Source organism: Copadichromis virginalis, linkage group LG1 (assembly GCF_057382275.1).
Source record: "Copadichromis virginalis isolate Kocher_CV1m ecotype Utaka linkage group LG1, C_Virginalis_male_GT1.1, whole genome shotgun sequence".
Taxonomy (NCBI): Eukaryota; Metazoa; Chordata; class Actinopteri; order Cichliformes; family Cichlidae; genus Copadichromis; species Copadichromis virginalis.
This window is the reverse complement of record NC_140618.1, coordinates 11,300,222-11,325,559: the sequence shown is the minus strand read 5'-3', so window position 1 is coordinate 11,325,559 and position 25,338 is coordinate 11,300,222. Positions and strand designations below refer to the sequence as shown.

Sequence of the window (25,338 nt, the reverse complement as noted above, 5' to 3'; positions counted from 1 at the left end):
AAAAAACTCTGTCACTGGCCACCCATGGTGTGTTTAAGAATCAGAAATAGATCTCACTGTGAGACTTAAAAGACTGCTGAACAATTGATGGCACATTCACAAAAAGAGGGCCGTGATGGCGAAAGAAAATGGGCCGGTGAGAAAAAAGCAACGGAGGCAAGACAAAAGAATGAGAGGTGGGTAAAAATTCTGTGCACAAAGTTAACCAAGTTTATTACAATGGCTTCAGAGTCAAATTATTATGCCTACTTATTAATTGACATTCCTATCGACCAGCTCTGGTCCTCTTTTGGCTGCCGTCTGCAAAGGGCACTTTGAAATGATTTCTGTGCTATTGCCAATATGGCTTCAGAAAGAATCAAGTCACATGCCGCTCTAGGAGATGAGAGGATCATTCAGGCATTTGGTGATTCTCTCCTTCTGCCTGTCAGCACTGCAAAGTTGTGCCATTTATGTCAGTCTGTTGTCAACGGAGAAGAGCTACACTTCAAAAAAGCTGAGGAAAGCGCAACAGCTTTCACTCATTTAAAACAAAAAAAGTGCTGTAAATATGCACTTTTAGGATCTTATATGAATTGGTTAGTTTTAACAACACAAACAATTTGATAAGGTGTCTTTATATGACATGAAGGAGGCAAATACCAGCTGTGTAAAGGATGACTCACTTTCATTAAAAGAAAAGGATCCTTCTGAGCTTTGATGTTTCCTCCTCAGGTGTGTCACAGGGAATCATTTTTATTTGCAAAATGTGCAAGATTTATATTGCCTGAATTTGTCTGTGTAGGTTTGTAACCACATAGCTCACAGCAGTGGGTTCAATCGACAGTTACAGTATGGCGCCAACTCACCCAGAGCAAAATAGAGCACAAATAACAGGAGGGAGGAGTGGGGGAAATTATCTTGTGTGTGTTTGTGTGTGTGCTTAAATGTGTGACTGCGCCTCTCTGGCTGTGTCTATGAGTGTGTGCATTCTTGTCTGCCAGGACACAAAGGCTGTATATATGCCAGTATGTGCAAATGTGTGTGCTTTGTGGGTGATAAGAGGGCTACAGGAGGGGGTGATGGAGAGAACCCAGAGCAGAGATAGAGCAGGAAGGAGGAGGACGTGAGGTGGAAAGAAAAGACTTGGTGAGGCGATGGGTGATCAATGGAGTCAATGGAGTGTATCTGCGCCCAGGGTGACTACTTCAGGTTTATATGATACAGACAAGGAGACAAAAAATGTTTTGTCTACTACAGAACAGCCTTGTTTAATCCAATTTTTTCTTCTCTTTTTAAATTTTTTTAACCCGTCAACCAAAACACATCTAGACAGTTATCTAGATAATTAGTGATGATTGTTAAAGTCACAAGTCTTAAATGTTTTTCTTTCTTGACCTCTAGTTTTCCTCTTTCCTAGCTATTACCTCATTTATGATTCAATATCAACTGAATAAAATGGGAAGCCCTGAGATTATAGGTTACCATCCATCCATTTTCTTCCACTTATCCAATTCAGGCTCAGGGGGAACCTGCACCGTATGACAGGGCAAGCGGCAGGGTCCACCCTGGACAGCTTACCAATCTGTTACAGAGATAACAAAATAGAGACAGACAGCCAGTCATACCAACAAATAATTTAGAATCAACAGTTAACCTAACCCCGTGAATGTCATTGGATTGCTAAGGGCATTCTGTTTAATATAGGGCCAGGATTTGTTGCCTGTGAGTGAGTTTGGTTTTCAGAGAATGAAGTCTTGAGAACTATCTGCAATGAAACACGTTTGAAGCTGCGGTGGTCACTGAGCAAACTGTTATTCAACATTTGCACCACTTTACCGGCTGATTCAGCTAAGCTGTGACAAGGACAGATGCAAGAAACGTTTTATACCTCATGCAACAATACATCTGCCATTATGCATCTATTTAATTTTAACAGTGTATTTTCACAACACTTGACACTAACCCGTGTTGTTGCACCACACTTTCTACTGATATTTTTAATGCTGTTTTTACAACACTTATTAAGCCATTTAACTTTGTTTTTGTTTTCATTTTGAAATTCTTTATTTTGTTCTACATCACATTATTACTTCATTTTTTATTTAAATTGATTAACCTATTTCACACATTTGTTTGGTCAAACTGTATTCTGTTTTGCTGAGCTACATACCATTCTGCTTTACCATTCTGCTGCTTTAAGCTATTTGTTACATGTTTCTTGTGTTTAACTTAATTTTTAACTGCTGTAATAAAGTAATTTTCCCAACGTTGAAAGAAATGGATCATATCTTGATAAAATGAGCCACACAACTGTCACGGATTGCCGGGGCAAGCCGTGTGGAATGTAGAAAAGGACCCAAAGGGCAGCAGCTCTGGAGCAGGTGAGTGTTTATTTAACAAAAGAAAATACAAACAGCAATGGCGTGGGTGAAGGTGAAACAGGAAAACCTAAACTGGGTAAAACTAACAAAACAAACCAGAAACGAAGATGCAGAGGTCCGGGGAAATACATACGGAGAGACGCAGGGAGACCGAGGGGAAACAACACAGACGAACCAGCAATTACTAAGACAGAAAATACAACTTAAATACACTCAGAGAACACAGGGAGATTACACACAGGTGGGAAACACAGCTGGGAGTGATTAACATAACGAGACTAGGGAGGCAAACTGAAAACACTCACATAAGACGCAGACCTTCACAATAAAACAGGAACACACGGGCAGAACAGGGTAAACACTAAACAAAGGAAGAACAGAACCAAAATCGAAGAGAAAACACAAAATGCTGGGTCAAAAGGACCCAGGATCATGACAACAATGGTCACATGACTTTAAGATCACCACAAAGTTCATGATTTGAATTAGCATGCTGTCCCCCAACAATGTCTGTAGTGTTATTTGCTACCTTTTAGTAAACCTTTAAAAATTTGTGAGCACAGTATTTACTTCCTTGTTTTATATTGTAGATTTAATTTAATACAAGTGAACCACCCACCAATGCAAATAGGTAGTTCATTTCTTTGATTTTAAGACTAGTTTCTGCAAAACTCTGTGAGGAAAACATTTTGTTAACATAAACTTGTAGTTATAACTTTGTCTGGGGGTGGACAGTATTTTCTATTTTTTTCTTTGAGAGTTCTTAGTCTTTGGCAAAGTATAAATTAAAGCGGCGGTCGTGGCTCAAGAGTTGGCAGTTCGTCTTGTAATCAGAAGGTTGCCGGTTCGAGCCCCGGCTCGGACAGTCTTGGTCGTTGTGTCCTTGGGCAAGACACTTCACCTACCGCCTACTGGTCATGACCAGAGGGGCCGATGGCGCGATATGGCAGCCTCACTTCTGTCAGTCTGCCCCAAAGCAGCTGTGGCTGCAACTATAGCTTCCCTCCACCAGTGTGTGAATGTGAGAGGGAATGAATTGTAAAGCGCTTTGAGGGTCTCAAAAAGCACTATATTAATGCGATCCATTATTATTAAAATCCCGTAATTATTTTGTTGCCAGTAATTAATTTGCTTCACCTTATTACTAATGCTGTCAGATGAGAAATTAAAAAATAACTGAAATGAAATGTGTTACTTTCTTCAATAATACATTTCTGGTTTCAACAAGACTTTAGTGGGCTTCAGTGTGCTTGCTGTGTGAGACTGTGTGAGTGAAGAGCTCCAAGCAATCAGTGACCACAGTGAATTGTCTAAAACCACATGGAGGGAGTTGCAGAGTGAATTCCAAAATTCCCACAGAAGGTTGAGCTTGTGCTCAAAGAGATATCAGCACGGTGAAATCCACCTAATCACCCTCCAAAAAACTCAGCTGGAAAAATGAGAGAATTGGTTTTCCCCTGGTTTTTGTTGGTCGGTAGTTACTAGGCTCTGAAGCTCCAATAAGGATCATGTGCTGTCTCTTTTGCTCTCTCTCTCTAACTCCCCCACCTCCCCCTTCTCTCCCCCCAAAGCCCTAAATCACTATTACTGTGAACAAGCATGCAGTTAATAAACCTAACAGCCAGCAGGGAAGTACCTCTGCGTGTGTGTGTGTTTGTGTGTGTGTGTGTGTGTGTGTGTGTGTTTGTGTGTGTGTGTGTGTTTGTGTGTGTGTGTGTGTGTGAGGGAGAGAGAGAGAAACAGAGAGAAAGTGCAAGGGCAAGGATAACTTGTATATCTATATATTAAGTCGCTTGGCAAGAAAGCACCATATGAGATACTGATAGCAGCCTGGTGCCATAACTCCATCTAACATTTTATCTAGAGCAATTTTTCACCTTGCAGCGCTATAAAGACATACTCCAATTTCATACTGAGAAGGAACAACAGCATAGTGTATGATGGAAAATATTTATCAGTAAAAAAAACAAACAAAGCTCCAAATTCCTGGAGATATGGTTCATTATCATGATCCACAGTGATGATGAGGCATCAAAGTCAACGTTGTATTTCGGTGTGGATGCTTTGCGCCATGTCACATATTTTGATATGCAGGTGCACAGAAGCACAGGGTTTCCTGCAGCAAGCAGGCAGCTCTCTTGTCAGAGGTGTACCCAGGCATGACACGTAAAGACACACATGCATGCACACACGCACACACACATATGTGCACACACACACTTCCCCTCTTGGCAGCCATCCGCCGCAGGGTGGCTGATAAAAATATCACAGGCCCCATCAGGCAATTAAACAGGGAGACGCAGCAGAGTGTGTTGGCTGCTTAATGGCTTCGGCCTTCCCGCAGAGAAGTCAGTGTGACTGGCCAACAGGGGGGATACAGACCACTGATGGAGTAGGAAATCAAAAGGTGGGAGAAGTAGCTACATTGGTCACAGTCAACAGTTATGCTGTCATGTGGTGGAAGAGGATTAAAGAGAGAAAGTTATATTTAAAAAAAAAAGAGATTTAGATGTAAAGTTATGTTGAAAAATATATTTTAAAAAAAGAGATCATTTACTTAAAGTACATTTCCATTATGTTCAGGGTAAGAATTGCAAACCATAAAAAATAGCAAGAATTTGTTGGTACTAATTTGTAATGAGTTGTAACTATGAGTACTCTTAGTTTGCTTTTGTTTTGAAATAGTTAATGTAATATGGTAATTCCACATGGTAAGGTTAGGTTGAGAAAAATAATTTCTCAACCTGTCATGCTGGACTTCAAAACCTTTGTATTTTTAGCTTGTAGCACATTATAAATGAGTTGTAACTTATGGGTTTATGAATAGTTGATAATTCATTTGTCAGTGCCTTAAAGATTTGTTAGGAGAATAACTTTAATTTCCATATACTTTAGACAGTTCTACCATTTGCTTTTTGTAAAAGTGCTATAGCCTTACAGAAATCTGACTAATGAAGAGTGTAGTTTTTATAGTTTGTAGTGATAGGCTACTTTTGAAGTCATTATGGGTATGGATACTTGGATTTCTACACTGTATTTAAGTCCCTCTGAGAAAAGCTCTCAATAACTACAGTCTCTGAGGATGCTGTTGTGCACCTATCAATAGTTCAGCAGTTAGATTTTGCATTGTCATGACTACCTGGCGATAGTGATAACTAGGTTTCACAATAAGAAACGGCTTTGCTATCTGAGATCACATGCACTTTCACCTCAGCAGAATGCTTTGTGTGTGTGTAGCTGTCCTACTGGACATGCAGAACATCATGGGGGTGACAGATCCACACTCCACAATGGACATTCCTCAAACACTCTAAGGTATTATCAGCTTGTTGGTAGAGGTTAGTATCTGCTCCATATCTCAGTTCCAGCCATGTCTACCACTCTCACCTCAGAAGGGGCTCTGTGATGCAGTCCATATCACCTCACACAATCTTGCTGATACAAGGTGGAGACCCAACTTCGGTTCTTTATAGCACGTGTGTCTGAGGGAAACAGATACAGTAACAAAAAAAAAAAAAAAGCAAAGTGAGTGAGTGTTGTGTCATGTTTCCTAGATTGACTATGCAGTTAATGGAGACAGTAACAACTCCACTGGAACAACAGAACCGATAACTCAAACAGACATAAACGTTCACCAATCATGGGCTTGAAGGACTTTATTTGGCAAGAGCAATTGTTTCAAGTCCAAATGTAGCAGAAAAATGGCAAAAGAAATTGTGCACTGGCAATCATGAAAAATTACCTTGTATGTCTGCCTGCAGGTTTAGTTCAAATTTTGATGAACTCTTTAACTAAATAAATATCATACAACAATGGCATAGTCCAACTGTAAAATAAATTTACCTCAGACTGAATTTGGGTTTAAAATTAGAGGATTTGACAGAGGTTATGATTGAGTACTATGTCAGTATATCAGTAAGTGTGCTAAATTTGGTGTAATAGACAACTAAGCACCAGTGACTACATATACAGTGCTCAAAAAAAAAAAAAATTAAAGGACCACTTTGAAAACATACCATATCCTAATGGGAAAAAAAATCATGCTTCATTAACATCACGGCACAGTTTGTTAGGAATAGATGGATTCCACAATATTTCATGGAAATGAAAATGATCAGCTACAGGAGGCTGAATTCAAAGACATCCCCAAAATCAAAGTAAAAGAATGAGGCAGCAAGCTGGTCCATTTTGATGAAATTTCATTTCAAACTCAAAATCGCACTCAGTAGTTTGTATGGCCCCCATGTATGCACTGTCAATTTCGGGGCAGATGGTGTTCTGGGGCTCTCCTTCCAGATCTGGACCAGGGCATCACTGAGCTCCTGGACAGTCTGGGGTGCAACCTGATAGTTTTGGATGGATCAAAATATAATGTCCCAGAGGTGTTCCAGTGGATTTATGTCAGGCTAGCGTAGCATCTAGTCAGTGGTAGCAGTGCCTTTGCCTAGCCTTTAGTGGTTTGTGCATGCCTTCATTGATAAACTAATTATAGGCAGCATAATATGTTGGAACTGCCAATTCTAGTATTCTATGGTAAGCGCCATTAAGGCTTCAGGCTGCTGGGCAATAAGCAGAGGGCCCACTTAGGGATCTCGGGTCCTCAGGCCACCCTAATTAAGTCTGTTTCTCATTGTTTGGTGAGAGAGATTCATACCAGTGGCCTACTGGAGGGCCTATGTAGGGCCCTGGCAGTGCTCAACCTGTTCCTCTTGCACAAATAAGCAAATATAGGTCCTGCTGATGGTTTCATGACCTTCTACAGTCCTGTCCAGCTGTCCTAGAGTAACTGCTTGTCTCGTGAAATCTCCTCCATGCTGGTACCACTGTGCTGGGAGACACAGCAAAGCATAGGTGTTGGCCTAACTGCGCAACCTCTCCTCATGCTACCATAGAGACACTGACCCTAGCCAAATGCAAAACTAGTGCAACTTTGGGGTTTGAGGCCTAATTGATTTAATGCTAAATTCTGAAAAAAAGTGTTCCTGTAATTTTTGTTGGAGCAGTCTATAATGTAAAATTATCAGCCATATAATAACCTGCCTGCTGAGTATATTCATTATCATTTTATATGGAGATAAGGCACCTCACCATTGAAAATGTGAATTTGAATGGAATAAAAACATGAAAACCCAAAGAAAGATGATTGAAATTGAAAACTTGAGATAATAGCTCTTTGTGTGTGTGAATTTAGTCTTCATCCTCCCCTCCTCACCAACACTAACACCCAAATCATGTGCTGGTAAGTCAGCTCTGGTCCAGTCGGCGTTTGCTCCATAGTTCAGCCTCCCTGTGTGTGTTTGTGCGGCAGACAAAGATAGGACTCTCAAAGGGCCAGCACAATGCTGGGTGGCTCAAAGGCTCCCATTTTTGCTTGCTCGTCTCACTCCCCCTCTATCACACTTGTTCTAGTAAAAAAAAAAAAAGTCTAGCCCACACATCAGAACATGCAGTAGCATTGACAAAATGACTTATTACCCCTCGTTGCACACCTCCCTCTCCCTTCCTAGATTCATCAAACTCCTAACCTCCCCTCAAAATGGCTGGCACTCATCTAGCCTGTCACTCGTCCTCTGCAGTGACCTTGAGAGAGAGATGAAGCAGTGATGGGGCTCCCATAACTGCTGCAGTACAACCCCCCGACTCTCCCCTACAAGAAAAAAAAAAAGCATCACCAAGATGGCTCTCACTTTCCCAGCTGGAGGAAGGAGGGGGTAAAAAGCCCTCTGCATATCTACTTCAATCAAAACAGGATTAGGGTGACTTTCTGTGCTCCTTTCCCCCCTTTACTTAAAGTTGGTGATGAAATATCAAGCAGTTTAATGGTAATCGGGTTTGCAGAATCCCACTGTAGCATTTACTCTTTTCACAAGTTACCTTAAATTAAAATTAATTAAGTGTTAAACAAAAGAAAAAAGCAGATAAGATTCATTCAGCTTGTCTTACAAATTTTAAATATTTCACGTGCAAGCCTAAATAATTCAATCATTCAAGAAAAACTCAATTAATACTTCTGTGCTGTTAGTATTACAGCGAGGTTGGGTGGTGGAGAGGTTGTTCCTGACAGCAACACAGATGAAATGATATGACAAAGTGTGAAACAAAGCTGTCTGCTGTGATCAAATACCTTCACAGGGAAGTTTCTCCACCCACTCTAAGGAAACTTGTGACTGGTCACATGACCCATCGACTGTCATTCTTCCATGTCTCAGTGGAATAACGATGCAGACAAGAGATGATGCATGAATTCTTAATCAAATAAAGAGAGTGAGAAGTGATACGAATGGAAGGCAATCGCCATGCCCGTGCTGAATTAATGAGTTTCCTGGTTTCCTCCTGCACGCCAGTTTTCTGAATAACTTGACAAATCAGCTGTCTTTACCATCTGCCTCTTTCCAGTCCAGCCACAGCAGGTTAAGAAATGCAATTTCAGTTTATGTGGCTGAAGAGTATATGATGGCCACTTTTTAGCTTTTGCTTCATTAAAAGCAAAAGTATGATTCACTATGACCTAGTTGTCACGTTCTACTCGAAGAGGTGGCATTTATGCATCCTGAGGGTGATACTGGGTAAAGTCCAAGTGGCATACAGTTGGGCGAACCTGTCCAAATCCCAACCAAAGCACCATTCTCTGACCACCTGAGCCTCTGCGTTATGCGCCCTTCTGCTGGCAGCTGAGTCAAACACCATGGAACCAATTCATTGCTTCACACCAATTCAAAATCTACTTGCACTTTCCCATTCTGGTTACACTTCCTCTATCACACTTCTACCTCTCTTTTCTTATTACCTGTGGTGATGTCACAGAATCACCCCGTTAAAGAAATGCGGATGTGTGTTTTACCCCAAAAATGTAAAAGTGACTCAAGGAGGAGTTGGGCATTCCCATGGCAACCAGGTCTTTTGGTATAGGCAAGGATATCAGGCCAAGCCCAATGCCATTTGCATACAAATTGCCCAGCTGATACCTTGTTGTTATGACAACGGCACACAGCTCCCAGAATTCATTTGGAAGTGAAATACAAAAAGAAAGCAGCCAGTGAGAGGCCATTGATAAAATTCCCTTTTCTTTTATAATGAGGATGTTGCAGACATGATGATTGGCCTTCCACTGAATTCCAATCAGCATGCAGTACCTCCAGGAAAATAAATCATATACTTATGACAGGAATTAATGGAAAAGATGGACTTTTAAGTTGAATTTGAAACAGTTGTCAGCTAACCTGATTTGATGTTCTCAGTAACCTCCATTGACTCCTGGCCGATACTTTTGAAAGTAAATTGTCCATTTGCATGAGTCACCTGATTTTGCAAACCTGTAGATAATTCCTTAGATAAGCCTTGCCAAATCCTCAGAGCTTGACGAAGAAAGTAATCTCTGCTGACAACATAGTGTCCTCTACTGGCAGCATGTTGCAGGAAGTTTACACAACCACCTGTCTGGCTAAATAGATAATTATTAGCTCAAGGGCAAGTGTGCTGATGCTTTTCCATAGTCATCCTGGCTCAGCTTACTGGTCAGTTAAATTACCTTGCGTTGGGCTCCATGAGCATTCTGTGAAGCCAGCATATCTATTTATTCCAGCAACCCCCACAAGACTCTGGTTTAATCATTGGCTTCTCTGTGGCTGTCAAGCCATTTCAGGTTAATCAGTTTCTCTCCCAGTGGAAAACAAAGCACCTCCTGGTTCCGATACTTGACCTGAAGTACTGTGGAAGACTGCTGATCTATGGGCAAGGTGATCCCTCACCCTGGCCTATACACATTAAACTCTGCACTACTTCATGTTAATGATGGGCCCCGGTGATCCCCATGTTACAGATTGTTGGACACAACCGGTTCAAACAACTTCAACCTGGATTGAAAGACCTGTATCAGCAACAATGTAGCAAAACAGCAAGGTGTGTGTGTGTGTGTGTGTGTGCGTGTGTGCGTGCGTGCGTGCGTGTGTGTGCATACGTGTATGTGTGTGTGTGTGTGTGTGTGCGTGCGTGCGTGCGTGTGTGTGCATACGTGTATGTGTGTGTGTGTGTGTGTGTGTGTGTGCATACGTGTATGTGTGTGTGCATGTGTGTGTTACAGTCACTACCTCTCCAGCATGTAATGCAGGAGCCTTCTATCTGCTATCACAAAGGCACAATAGTTTAGTGGGATCCTTCCTCTGAACGTGCAAACTTTCCAAGGTTACATCTCGCCAGCAGCTGAGATCTTTACTGAAGCAACACACTACTCATTTGTCACTTACCATATAATTCAACATGGCAACTCGATGGGGACTCTGTGGAGCTGGAAAGATCAGCCATGACTTCAGTGTGGCCATTAAGACTCTGCCTCCTGGAGATCATCAGGTACGCAATATAAACAAGCTCAGTGCAGCTGCGCTGTCACACAGGATATGTCCTTTCAACTAAATAGATCTGCAAGGTGTGTGTGCATTTTTTTCTTGTTATGCACAGATTGCATAACAGTTTGGTTTTTTCCACGTTATTCCCACCCCCTTTCTTGCACCACCGCTAGAAGTCGCTTAATATCAAAAAGTATGTATTGTTTCTAAAAATGGACTTGTGCTAACAAGCTAAGAGGCAGTTATTTTTACAGGGCAGTCTCGTTTAGTAGGTGTCTTCTCCCGATTTGCAGGATTTCCAAGAGGTCATAGCGCAGGCTTTTTTTTCTCTGAAGCAACACTATAGCCTACTCTGTTTAACAGGAGTGGATGAATCAGTGGTTGTGACGATGAAATTCTCCAGGAAGAGGATGGCCTTGTGTGCCTTTTCAATTGCAGCCCGACTACCAAATGACGCTGTCATTGCGGGCACTAAGGGTCCATTAAAGTATGCTATGCTCGTCCTTTGCAGGACCATTTGAGTTCATTAAGAAATTACAGGGACATGCAAAGACTGTGCTGACTGATGATTAATTTCACATTTAATTAAACCAATATATTCAGACATAGATTTCACTGTATTTGATGAATCACTGTATTTGATGAATTTGCAAATTGAGGGACTGAAACAAAAGTTTGCTTCCTTTTCACTGTACAGGTTCTTGGCCCCATGCACTGCCCCACCAAACTGGTGGTGAATGACAAGGAAACAGAGTACCCTCTGCCTGAGCCGTGTCTCCCTCTGAATTTTACCAACTGCGCCAGGCTGCGCTATGAGGCAGGAGAAGTGAGGCAGTGCCTGCTTAAAGGTAGGTCATGATAAAAGGAAATGTGTGTATTTCTCTCTGAAGAGACAGCCTAAACCACTGCTTCAAAGGAAAGCTGAGTTTGTAAGAAGGACACTGTGGTTTAGACAATCACTTGCATTCTCAGGGCGACAAATGAAAATGTAGAAGTATACACCAATTATACTCATCAGATTATGACTGAATGTAATGAGTGCTTGGAATGTCCTTTAGCTCACAGAATATTACAGTACTGTTACTTTTACTTCTAATAATAATTTACATAATCTTTATATTCCTGCCTTCTCATAAATTACAGTTCATTCTAAATATGTACATAATTTACACTTATTATAATTTAACATCTGTCCATGAGCCAGAATTTGGATAAAACTTCTCTTCATTTGCAGGACTTAATTAGAGCCCACGGATGCCTCTGGCAGATTCTGTCTTGCTGACAGAGATCATGGCTGAAATCAGGAAACAAGTGGGAGTTGTCTTTAACCAAGACAGCCAGTGAAGCCACTGTCAAGCAGAGTTGTTTCACCTGACCAAATCCTACTAAGATGTAACAGAAGGAGTTGCTTGAGGCAGCTGGAATGAGCCGATCAATCAGAGCACCACGTGACAAAGCATGGCAGCTGTGAAGGACTCAGTAAATTTTTGGAATAGGTAAATGTTGGTTGCATTATTAGGCAGTTTGCTCTCCGTGTAGTCTTTTTAGCTTCAATATAGACCCATGATAGCTCAAAACATAGTTATCCTACCCCAGATCTACTATGTAAATACCGTGAAATACACTACATGAGAAACATTGCCAAATTTTGTATTACACAGATTAAGCAGAGAGATTGAAAATATGATTTAAACCAGATGAATCGCAACGCAAACAGATAGAGCAACTGCCTTGTGTGTCACCATCCTGTAATGAAGTCCTAGTCCTTTAAAGATAAACTCAGCTGTCACTGTGAGGTGTGTGATTGATGAATCCAATAAAGGGCTGATTGTGAAAGCCATGTTTCATTTCAAATATCATCCGCTGGAGAGAAGAAGAGACTTCGAGTGGCACATTTGAATCAAAGTGTTCTGTCATGTCTGACCCTTGCAGCGGTGTACAAATAGATTCAAAAATAGGTTGCACTGTCTGATTTTCAAGGTTAAGACTTAGAAAGGTTTTTATGAGTCAGCGAAGGGTATGGCTCATTTAATACTTCGTCTCAACCTTATAGGCTCACATGACTGATAAAAACTGAAGAATGTTTCACTGATATAAAATTTACCCCTTAAATTCAAAATGATAGATTTTGATTATTTGATTAATGGATAATATAATTATATACATATCTCTCTATACATCCTGTGCTGTGTGTCTTAGTTAAAATAGGCTAAATAAATGTGACATGCAGCTTTAAACAAGGTAGTAAGAAATATCAGCTCTAACATGTCCCCTGTTTTTTGAGAAACAAGTGAGCTCAAGTGATTTATGTCGTACAAACAAATAAATGATGCTTTCCATTTTAAAATCAACAGTAGCTCAAGATATAACTAGAGCAGTTATTATGCCATGAACCAACGTTTAGACTGCAAAATATACAACTAATTTACAACTGATGTAATTGTAGTAGAATAAAGTTACATCAAACTAAACACATAACAGACAAATTAAAAATATTGCAAGTATTATCATAGGTACTTTATCAATCCAAAGGAAAATAAAAATGCCAGTGCAGCTTGATTAAGACAAATTTTTAACATTAGTCAGCACAAAACATAAAGCAAGGAAATAAAAGTCAATGTAGTGTTATTACACATCGATTGAAGGCAAAGAGCTCCCCTTAGTGGGGTAAGACGAGATAAGAAATTGGAACAAAAAAGCACATTGGTTTAAATGCTCTCCTTTCATGGCTAATATTAGAATTCGGTTTTTAATACCACTCCGTCTGCATGGTGTTATTTTTATTCCACAAATGCAATAAATTTTAAGAAGACACATTATTGGTTCCAATGTTGGCAGCACTTTCTGGAAAATATCTGGATGGCTGCTAAAAATGTAACAGAAGCAATCCGCTGTATCGTTCAACAATACTGCAACAATATGGCTTCAAAATTTAGATAGCTGTTGCATTTTTAGCTTTTGCCTTTATTTCAAATGTATTTTAAATACCTTCATGTGGTGATTTTGCATTTTTGTAATCCTAAAACATTTAAACTGTTTTTATGAATGTTTTTAATATTTATTTATTTATTCCTTCTTTTTTTTTCTTTTGTAGCATTTTGTTTCTTTTCATTGATTCAAAGCTATATTATATAACACTGCAATGCCCGTATCTCCATATATCTCCACTGTGATGCAAAAATACTGGCAAACTTAAAAAGTTACGTCATAAAGTCCACATGTATGCTGTGTCGCCACTCTGAGGCCGAGTACAGTAGCTGCTGAGTTGAACTTAATCTCGCAATCAGCGGTGTCCAATATGGCAACCAGGTGGGGAAACTCATGACCTTACGGTGGCCCTGAAAACTTCCATTTGCTGAACAACAGATATGTCTTTTATCAAACCACTGTTCACAAATCTACCCAGTCATTCAAACATAAAAATTTCCCTCATCATTCAGCGGTTAGACGTGCTGTTGAAATCAGTTTCTTACATCATTTTATTGACACAGTGTTGTATATCTGGAGTAACACGACAAGAAATCCGCAAAGTATGGTAAGAAAGTTCCGAAACTCCCATCAGCTACGCATGCGTAATCGGTCACGTTATGGTCACTCGTATGATATACCATAGGCTATTTTACTTGGGGGGAAAATGAACAATAATAATAATACCTGATTTCATTTATGACATATGACATTGAATTAGAATAATATTAGAAGAATATTAGAATTTCATGGGCGTGATTTAGATGTCACGTACAAGAAACAGTAAGTATAATGTTACCATGGATACAGTGAGACACGCTACTCTGTACACTGTTTATATATTTTTGAAAAGGTTAATGCGCTAAAATAATTAATATCAGTTTCTTGTGGTGATATGCTGATATATATCATGGGATTACATTAATAGTGATGAAATCTTAAAAATGAGCGGAATCTTGGGCAAGTTCTGTTGCGTAACCGTTGCTGTCTTAGTACACATCTATCGTCAGTTTTAAGATTTTAAGAAAAATATCAATACGCCCAATAATGTGAAGCAAAAATAAACTGTTAATGAATATTGCGAGAATCTTTCCTACGTGAAGAAAAACTATACTTTGTAATGGCCGAGAGTTTTAAAAAGACAGGTCAGATGAAATCCATGTTTGGTTTTTTCCACGTTATTCCCACCCCCTTTCTTGCACCACCGCTAGAAGTCGCTTAATATCAAAAAGTATGTATTGTTTCTAAAAATGGACTTGTGCTAACAAGCTAAGAGGCAGTTATTTTTACAGGGCAGTCTCGTTTAGTAGGTGTCTTCTCCCGATTTGCAGGATTTCCAAGAGGTCATAGCGCAGGCTTTTTTTTCTCTGAAGCAACACTATAGCCTACTCATTTGTCACTTGTCAACATGGCAACTCGATGGGGACTCTGTGGAGCTGGAAAGATCAGCCATGATTTTAGTGTGGCCATTAAGACTCTGCCTCCGGGAGATCATCGGGTACTCAATTAAAGGAAGTTCGGTACAACATTGTCACACAGAGTGTCCCCTATACACTGAACAGGTGTGCAGTGTGTGCGTTTGTTTGAGTTTGTTTTGTTGTTCTTTTTCTTTCCTTTTCTAATGTTATGCATAGATTGCAGTCATTGCATCGAGGAGTATTGACCGTGCCAAAGATTTTGCCCAGAAACATTGTATTCCTAAGGCCTATGGCAGCTATGAGGAGCTGGCCAATAACCCAAAAATTGGTAATAATCTGACTGCACAATTAGAGATAAGGGTGTGACGGTTTTATTGTTTGGATGAAAAACTTGTGTTCCCACAGACATTGTATATCTGGGAATGCTGCATACAGAACACTGGAGAGTTGGCATGCTGTTCCTCAAGGCTGGGAAAAATGTGCTGTGTGAAAAACCCTTTGCTATGAACTCCAGAAAGGTTAAAGACCTCGTTGCCACAGCTAAGAAAAACCATGTCTTCCTGATGGTGGTAAGGCTGAAGGGATGAAGTGCTGTCATTTATAGCTTTGCCCTGAGGACACTTGCTAACAGTAGTGGTAACTTAAGGGTCAGTTTTTACAGTGCCACAGAATAAGGAAAGAATTGTCCATTTCAGGAGGAAACCGAAGGCAATTATCTTAAATCTTCTAAATCTCTTTTTTTTTTTTTACAATTTACTAAGAAAGTGGAAAAAGGTACAATAATTTTTCAATTTTACAACAAAAAATTCCAAATATGCAGATCAACATGGTCTGGACATGGACATGGCAGATGGCTCATAGGGGGTAAAATGATTGGTGGGTTTTTTTTCTCTACTATTGTAGGGTCTTTGCCTTACAATTGAAAGCACTTTGAGTCAAGTGTTGTTGTGATAAATAAAATTGAATTGAATTGAATTGAAAGAGGAATTATTGTCATGCATGCAGCTGTTGTAAAAACAGCAATAAGAAAATATAAGTCACTAAACTAATGCCTTTCCAAAACACAGCAAAAGTTAATAATCAGTTTGGAAAATGTTATTGTTTTTATTATTATTTGAGGGTTATCAGCCTCACAGGCATGCAGTTAACATTATCTGTGCTCAGATGGAATGGGATTCAGGTTGCTATTGCAACCTGTGGCCACAGCCAGACACATCTGCACCTGGCTTGATGATCACATTTTAATTCCCATTTCGTGCACAATACACCTGCAGCTTTCAATGTTTTTCTGTTCTTGCTTCTTCTAAATTAACTGTTAGCCACATAAAATGCAACTGTGTATTTGTTTTTGGCTTACACCACTAAGAAACCCAATGGTCAAATTATATACATGGATTGTAAGAAATTGCCATTCCTATTATTTTACATTATTGACAGGAAAAATTATTGTTCACAGTACAGATTTGCCACAACAGTCATATAACTGAGGAGCTTTATAATAAATGCCTGCTCAGGTGAAACTTCAGTTTCAACTATTTAGTTCTGTAGCGAGACTGGATCAAAATATCTGGATCTGCCCTTTTCCTCATAGGCCATCTGGTCCCGCTGTTTCCCTGTGTATGCTGAGGTGCGCAGGCTGCTGGCAGAGGAGGCGGTTGGGGATGTGAAGCTGGTAAAAGCCTACTTTGGCTCCCCTCGGCTCAAAGTGCCTCGCTCAGAGCAGAAGGAGCTGGGTGGAGGAGCTCTGCTGGATGTACTGCCTGCAGTTTGTGTTGATGGTGTTCAATGGTGAAAGGCCAGAGTCCATCCAAGCCACAGGGGTGCTGCTTGACTCAGGTATGATTCAGATCATGTGGGAGAAATAGGATGTGTGTTAGTATCATTTACCACAGGGCGTGCTTCAGCAATCACAAACGCACGCTTGAGCCTTGCCATAAAAAAACAAATAGAGGAAGAGAAGCACACTTTGTGTGATACAGAGGAATCACTTTTAAATGAATTGTCTAAAATGTAAACACCCCAGGACAGAATTTCACGCAGAAAATCCAAGACTTATCATTAAAATGTCACACTAATCCAAATCCCCCCAGAGAATACAGTAATACGGTAAAACTGGCAGGAGAATATGTAACTGCATGTCTCACTGAAGGATATCTTAGTGCAAAACCATCATATAATATATGTATTAAGCATTTTCTTTTCTTCATGGAAGGCATTTGGCAATTTATTGAATAATAAAAAATAGTTTCTTTCATTGTGTATACTATCTTCTTAAAAAAACTAATAAATAAACCTAATTCCAAACTCAGTTTAAATATATAATAAAAAGATTTGCATCTGCAGAGGTCTAAAACAACATTTTAATGCTAATTTGTTTGATGCTTTCAATAATTTCATGTTTTTGAATGTTTAACAGGAGTGGATGAATCAGTGGTTGTGACGATGAAATTCTCCAGGAAGAGGATGGCCTTGTGTGCCTTTTCAATTGCAGCCCGACTACCAAATGACGCTGTCATTGCGGGCACTAAGGGTCCATTAAAGTATGCTATGCTCGTCCTTTGCAGGACCATTTGAGTTCATTAAGAAATTACAGGGACATGCAAAGACTGTGCTGACTGATGATTAATTTCACATTTAATTAAACCAATATATTCAGACATAGATCTCACTGTATTTGATGAATCACTGTATTTGATGAATTTGCAAATTGAGGGACTGAAACAAAAGTTTGCTTCCTTTTCACTGTACAGGTTCTTGGCCCCATGCACTGCCCCACCAAACTGGTGGTGAATGACAAGGAAACAGAGTACCCTCTGCCTGAGCCGTGTCTCCCTCTGAATTTTACCAACAGCGCCGGGCTGCGCTATGAGGCAGGAGAAGTGAGGCAGTGCCTGCTTAAAGGTAGGTCATGATAAAAGGAAATGTGTGTATTTCTCTCTGAAGAGACAGCCTAAACCACTGCTTCAAAGGAAAGCTGAGTTTGTAAGAAGGACACTGCGGTTTAGACAATCACTTGCATTCTCAGGGCGACAAATGAAAATGTAGAAGTATACACCAATTATACTCATCAGATTATGACTGAATGTAATGAGTGCTTGGAATGTCCTTTAGCTCACAGAATATTACAGTACTGTTACTTTTACTTCTAATAATAATTTACACAATCTTTATATTCCTGCCTTGTCATAAATTGCAGTTCATTATGGATATGTACATAAGTTACACTTATTAAAATATAACATCTGTCCATAAGCCAGAATTTGGATAAAACTTCTCTTCATTTGCAGGACTTAATTAGAGCCCACGGATGCCTCTGGCAGATTCTGTCTTGCTGTCAGAGATCATGGCTGAAATCAGGAAACAAGTGGGAGTTGTCTTTAACCAAGACAGCCAGTGAAGCCACTGTCAAGCAGAGCTGTTTCAGACCAAATCCTACTAAGATGTAACAGAAGAAGCAGTGGGATGTACTATGAAGGAAGTTCAACATAGCCAGGTTTATTTTGCAATGGGTGGTTTGACAAAACCTAAAATCTAAAACCGAGAGAAAATGCATATCACAACAGTGTTTAACAGCTTTCTCTGCTAAGCTAAGCTTTCTGCTTCACATTCACATGAAAAGGACAGGTTTAGCAACAGATGACTTTTTTCTATATGAAATTATCCCTATAACTGATTCCTTCTCTATCTTCTGCCGGGTACCAGGCAGGGGGTGTTATGACAGCTTCCTACCCCATTTTCAAGTACATTTTGTGACAAAGGCACACTCAAACTCGACACTCTCTCTCTTTATCTTTCTCACACTCACACACTCCACAAGAAGGTTGTTGATTTATGTACCTGTGCGTTTTTTAATGTTTGTGTTCCAGGTTTTGTATATTTGTTTTTCTTACAGGTGCGGCAGTTGGCAATACGTTGTGCATTTGTACTCTATCGTTATTATTACATGTTTGGCACAACAGTGCCTACAGATCATAATTCTGATTGCAAAAGCTGCCAGGCAGGACAGGATTTTTTTTTAATGAGCATGATTCTTTCATTAGTGTCACTTCATGGGCTCAGAAACTTTTCTAAATCACTTTATGTAAACACAGTTTGCTGCTCTATAAGCTCTATCAGGTAAAGAAGCCATATGATCCAGAAATAGAAGAAGAAATGCTGACATTTTCCTTTGGCTAAGTTCATCAAAATGGACTGAAGCAAAGTGCAAAACTGCTCTATGGTCAGATTAATAGAATTTCAAAATTATTATTACAAAACATGAACATCATATCCTTCAGACTAGAGAAGGGAGGTAACATCCAGCTTGTTATCATATGGTTTTTCTTCTGTGTTCTATTGTGAATAAAATTTGACAACTTCCTTTCTGTAAATAGAATCAAACAAGATGAAATATCTGTAAAGTATCTATCTATCTATCTATCTATCTATCTATCTATCTATCTATCTATCTATCTATCTGTCTATCTATCTATCTATCTATCTGTCTATCTATCTATCTATCTATCTGTCTATCTATCTATCTATCTGTCTGTCTGTCTGTCTGTCTGTCTGTCTGTCTATGTAACCTTATTGCAAGGTTTTTTAGGGGCTTTTTGTTGTAAGATATGACTTAAAAGTTGCTCATTAAAAAGATCTTTTAACAATAGAGAATCTATATTGCATTTAAAATGTATTATAAATAAAATAATCAGAGAAAAAATGGTTCTTCCAGATGATTTTAAACTGAATTTACAAACACAAATTAATACATTATACATAGCTGACCGGTCGGGCTGAGTTTTAAGTTCAACCTAATATATTGTTACCCCATTAATCTTGCTTCATAGTCCACCCCTCTGCGTGAGGCAATTGAAACGAGCAGATCTATCAGAGCACCACATGACAAAGTATGGGAACAGTGACTATGATTAACCACCAAATTAAAGAGTCATCAAATTTTTGGAACATGTAAATTTTGGTTGCATTATTAGGGAGTTTGATCTTTATAGTCTTTTTAGCTTCACGATAGAGCCATGACAGAGCAAATTATAATTATCATACCCCAGAGCTACCATTTAAATACAGCAAACTTCTTGAAAAACATTGACAATGTTTTTATTACACAGAAGAAAAAGATTTAAATCAAACAAATCGCAGTGTAAACAGATAGAGCTTCTGCCTTTTGTGTCACCATCCTGTGATGGAGTCCTAGTCATTTAATGAAAAAAAACCAACAGCTGTCACTGTGAGGTGTTTGATTGATTAACTCAATAAAGGACTAATTGTGAAAGCCATGTTCATTTGAAATATCATCCACTGGAGAGAAGAAGCAACTTCAAGTGGCACATGTTGAAGTGTTCTGTTGTGTCTGACTATTGCACTGGTATAGAAACAAATTCAAAAATAGGTTGTACTGTCTGATTTTCAAGGTTAGGACTTAAGAAAGGCTTTTTCAGTCAGGGAAGGGTATGGCTTATTTAATATTTTTACTTTTAATTTCAACCGTTGGGATTCGCAGGACTGATAAAAACCTGAAGGATATATAGAATTATATATAGTAGGGCCATGTCTAAATATATATAAAAACACACATTTATGTATACATACATACAGAATTTATCCCATGGCTTCAAAATGACATATTTTTATTATTTGATTTTGGGTAATTTAATCATAGATATATCTTTCTATACATCTGCTGTGTTTATACTAAAAACCTTTATGCTATTTAATGGGCAGGTTAAATAAAAGGACTGTGCAGCTTTAAACAAAGTAAATATCAGCTCTGCTCTAACATGTCATGTGATTTATGTCCTAAAAACAAACAAACAAGTGAATTCATTCAAAAACTGTGCCTAGTTAGGTCGTGTTCCACGCCCTATCATTCCCTAGGACAAAGTTAAGACTCCAGGATATACAGCTAAATTATAATTGACAAAAAATAAAGAGGAAAACACAACAGAATCAGTCAGCGAAAAAAAAGGCACATAAAATTTGGTGACTGTAGTGGAATCAGGTTATAACAGACTGGTTTTTTTAAAAGATAAATATATAATAGGCAAATAAATTAATATTAATTAACAAAATAAGTAAGCAGTATACACACTGTAAAAGAGGAAATCAAAGTTAAAACAATGTGGGGGTTATTATTACAAAGATTAAAGGAAAAGAGCTCCCCTTAGTGGGGGCAGATGGAATAAGAAATTAGAAGAAAAAAAGCGTTTTTAGTTCTTCCTTTATGGTCACAGTTACGACGCAGTAGTTTTAAAAACCACATCGTCAGCATAGTATTGTCTTTATTTCACGCATGCAATGAATTTCCACGTGCTGTGTCTGAAATGCTGGCAGCACCTCTGGGAAACCTGGAAAAAATCTAGCTGCTATTTTCTGATTTTTTTAATTTCATGAAAACGTGACTTTCTGTAACAGTAGTCTGATAATCGTCTGTTTAGTTCCTAATTTCGGTTGTTTGTATTTAAATAGCTAAAGAACAAAGTATGTTTTTACATATTTTTAAATGCATTTCTTTATTCTTTGCTCTCCCTGTTTTAGTTTACATTTATTTTCACTGCTTGCAGATTATATGCATTTGTCTTTACATGAAGCTACAACGCATGTAGGAAAATGCAACTTGTGTCTGAAAGTCCACATTGCATGCTGTGTCGCCACTCTGAGGCCGAGAACAGCAACTGCTGCTTCGAATCTGTCTCAGTCCGCCGTGTCCAATATGGCAACCAGGTGGGGAATCTGCAGCGCCGGGAAGATCAGTCATGACTTCACCGTGGCCCTGAAAACTCTTCCACTTGAAGACCATCAGGTATTTCTGTTAGCGAACTACTGTTCACAAATCTACCCAGTGATCAAACATAAACCTTCTCCTTATCACTCAGCGTGGTTTCCTGTAGCCGTGCTGACTGCCGCTCAGTTTCTACTGATTAGAAGTGCTTTTGAAATCAGTTTCTTACAACATTCGATTGACGCAATGTTGTATATTTGCAGTTTGTGTCTTTAACAAAGGCCGATACAAGTGACTCCGGCCGTGAACTTGCGAAAACTGCAAGTTACAGTTTGCAGTATGTTGCGTTACATGTATGCGTTACATGTTTACCGTAAATAACGCAATAAATGGGTATTTCAAATTCTTGGCACTCCACAAATCAACAGTTATGGTACATAAATATCTATAAGTTTCCCTAAAACTTCCGTTTTATTTGCAACGAAGTTTACAAAGAAACAGCAACTTGAGAAGTGGTATTCTGTATTCTGTAATGGAATACATTTTAAAAGTAACTTTCCCAACACATATCACACTTAACTGATGACCTTGTGGTGGCACTGAGGGAGCCTGTATACTAACAAAAGATAAAAATCTTACCTAATTGTTATATATCCAGAAGATTTATATAAACTGGAACGGGAAACAAGACAAGACTCAACAAGAAACTGCCTGCTTACTTAGTTATTGACAGGAGGAACTCATCTGTGACTGTATTACAGGTTGTGGCTGTGGCAGCACGCAAGCTGGAGGATGCACAGGAATTTGCCAAAAAACACAGCATCTCCAAAGCGTATGGCAGTTATGAGGAGCTGGCCAGAGATCGTGACATTGGTCAGTTTCTGCCAAAAGTTTGCTGATTCGGTTTGCTTCGCTGATGATTTAAAGCTCCTGCTCCGGTTAGGACTTAGATGTTTGTTAGACTCCATAATCATTCTTGTTATGGTGCTCTCTCTGGTCGGCATCTTTATGTATTTGCAGATGTGGTGTACATCGGAGTAATCCACCCGTACCATCTGAACACTTGTTTGCTCTTTACAAATGCCAAGAAGAATGTGCTGTGTGAGAAGCCACTGGCTATGAACACCAAGGAGGTGCAGCAGATTCTGGCCTCAGCCAAAAAGAATGGTGTCTTTCTCATGGAGGTACAAGTACAGAAAACCATAAAGAAAAAGGAAATTCTCCTCTTGGTGTTATTTTTCACCTTCACTATTAGTCATAAGTGTTTCTTTATTTCAATTTTGGTGCACGTCAAAGTGTCAAACCCTCATGTAAATAAGAGAATGTAAAAACATTTAGTTAATTTTTAGCTGATTCTATGTAATTTACTCAGAACCAAGTACGTATATGTGAGTGTATGAAATATCTACTGTGTTTTTGTTCCAGGCTGTTTGGACCCGCTTTTTCCCAGTCTCAGTTGAGATCAGACGATTGCTGGCCCAGGGGGAGCTGGGCGAAGTGAAGATGGTCAGATCAGAGTTTGGTTTGCCATTGATGCATGTACCGAGAGCAATGCAGAAGGAGCTAGGTGGAGGAGCATTACTAGACATTGGGATCTACTGCTTGCAGTTTGTATCCATGGTGTATAATGGAGAGAAGCCAGAGAGCATCCAAGCTAGTGGAGTAGTGCACGTGGAGACTGGTAATGACTTTTAAAGCCGTGTCACTTATTAACATGTAGTTTTGTACTTACACGATAATGCTGTTTATACTACTGTCCTGAGTCAAATGGCAATGGTGGAATAGCTGACTTGTTCTTTTTTTCTGTTGCTCGCTTAAAAACAATGAAAAAACAATCTTTGTTGACATTTTAGTCACTAAAATGTATTATTGTGGTCCACAACAGAGCTGACAGTGACAAAGCTGTTTTCAGTTGCAGCTTGTCATGTGATAACATTATAGGGAACTGAAATCTGAAAAAAGCTCAAGTTGTAAAGTTAATGTTCCAGCTTTAGTGACACCATGACATCTGCTGAGTGTGAACTCAGATTTTTTTTCTTTTACAGCATTCCTCTTTTAAGTCTTTATCTATTGTTGCCTTTATGAGGCACAATAAAGGTTGAACTGCAGCAGTTATTTATGGTCCAATATTTTCAGCCAACCATGTCTCCATATTCCTTCATCCTAATGTGTCTTTACCAAATGTACTTTCTTTGCTATTATAGTATATAATAACAAATATATAACAATATATATATATATATATATAATATAAATTATATTGTTATTATAGGAGTGGATGAGACCGTGGTCGCCATTCTGAAGTACTCCAAGAACAGAATGGCAGTGATTACCTGCTCCTCAGGTGTAAAACTGCCCAATGATGCCATTATTATGGGAACAAAGGGCACAGTTCGGGTAGGTCATCAAAGGTTAAATTAAATTTTATTAGTTTGAGCAAACCTTTTTTTGTTAATCATTAAGGATATACATCATACAAATCATTTCAAAGTCAACCAAGGTAATTTCTGAATCAAATATCTCTATATATATATATATATATCTATATATCTATATCTATATATATCTATATCTATATATATCTATATCTATATCTATATATATATCTATATATATATATATATATATATATATATATATATATATATATATATATATATATATATATATATATCTCTCTCTCTCTCTCTCTCTCTCTCTATTTTTTTTTATATTATTTATTTAAATCTATTTATTTCTTAGGTCCCTGCTATGTGGTGCCCCACATCATTAGTGGTGAATGAGAAGGAGATTGAGTACCCAGTTCCAGAACCCTATTTGCCTCTCAACTTCATCAATAGTACAGGAATGCGTTATGAAGCAGAAGAGGTTCGACAGTGTTTGCTCAAAGGTACTAAGACTTTTAGATTATTAGTCTGCATCCACACTAAGGGAAAAAAAAAAATCATTAATGGTCCAAATATTTTGGCTATTGGCTGACTTGTAATTCACACCTTTAACACAAGGTGGCATCAGAAACTACTTAAAAACATAAGCAAGCCTAACATTCTTTCTTCCCCCCCCCCAGGGCTGAAGGAAAGTACTGTCATGTCCCATGCAGACTCTCTCCTGCTGGCTGAATTGGAGGATGAGATCCGCAGGCAGGTGGGGGTGGTGTACAGCCAGGACTGCCAGTAAATGTTAAACACGTACCCATGCTGTGATTAACGGGAGCCAGATAATTTTCTTTTATTGGTTCAAAATTAACCTTTATTCCTACACCACTGCAAGGAACACATCAAGTTGTAAGGATAAAGACTATCCTTCAGCCAAACCCAGCCACTACAGAAGATGTTAAAAATATTGTCATTAATGGTCATATATGGAAAAACAACACTTTGCCAAACTGTACTTGTAAGTTCTTACATTCCTGGATACTGTTGCGTCTAGCAATACCCTGTACCACTGTGAAACCTTTTGGTGATTAGAACACATTTAAATAAATTTTAATAAAGGAGTCAAGTCTCACTCCTTTACTTTGTGCACGGAAATTG

General features: G+C 38.9%; 1 protein-coding gene and 1 pseudogene across 2 annotated transcripts; both read left to right on the top strand.

Moving 5' to 3' along the window:
* Positions 1 to 10,619: 10,619 nt before the first annotated feature.
* LOC146718347 (trans-1,2-dihydrobenzene-1,2-diol dehydrogenase-like) lies at positions 10,620 to 19,752 on the top strand (annotated as a pseudogene). Its single transcript, XR_014918780.1, has 7 exons — positions 10,620 to 10,709; positions 15,307 to 15,418; positions 15,496 to 15,659; positions 16,682 to 16,926; positions 17,507 to 17,624; positions 17,834 to 17,991; positions 18,378 to 19,752. The product of XR_014918780.1 is annotated as a trans-1,2-dihydrobenzene-1,2-diol dehydrogenase-like (transcript).
* Positions 19,753 to 21,734: 1,982 nt separating this feature from the next.
* Positions 21,735 to 25,312, top strand: dhdh.2 (dihydrodiol dehydrogenase, tandem duplicate 2). The gene is made up of 7 exons (XM_085450706.1): positions 21,735 to 21,886; positions 22,567 to 22,678; positions 22,826 to 22,989; positions 23,231 to 23,486; positions 24,078 to 24,202; positions 24,548 to 24,695; positions 24,873 to 25,312. Exons 1-7 carry the CDS (start codon positions 21,797 to 21,799, stop codon positions 24,980 to 24,982), a joined length of 1,005 nt encoding a protein of 334 aa, XP_085306832.1. The 5' UTR covers positions 21,735 to 21,796; the 3' UTR covers positions 24,983 to 25,312.
* The last annotated feature ends 26 nt before the right edge of the window (positions 25,313 to 25,338 follow it).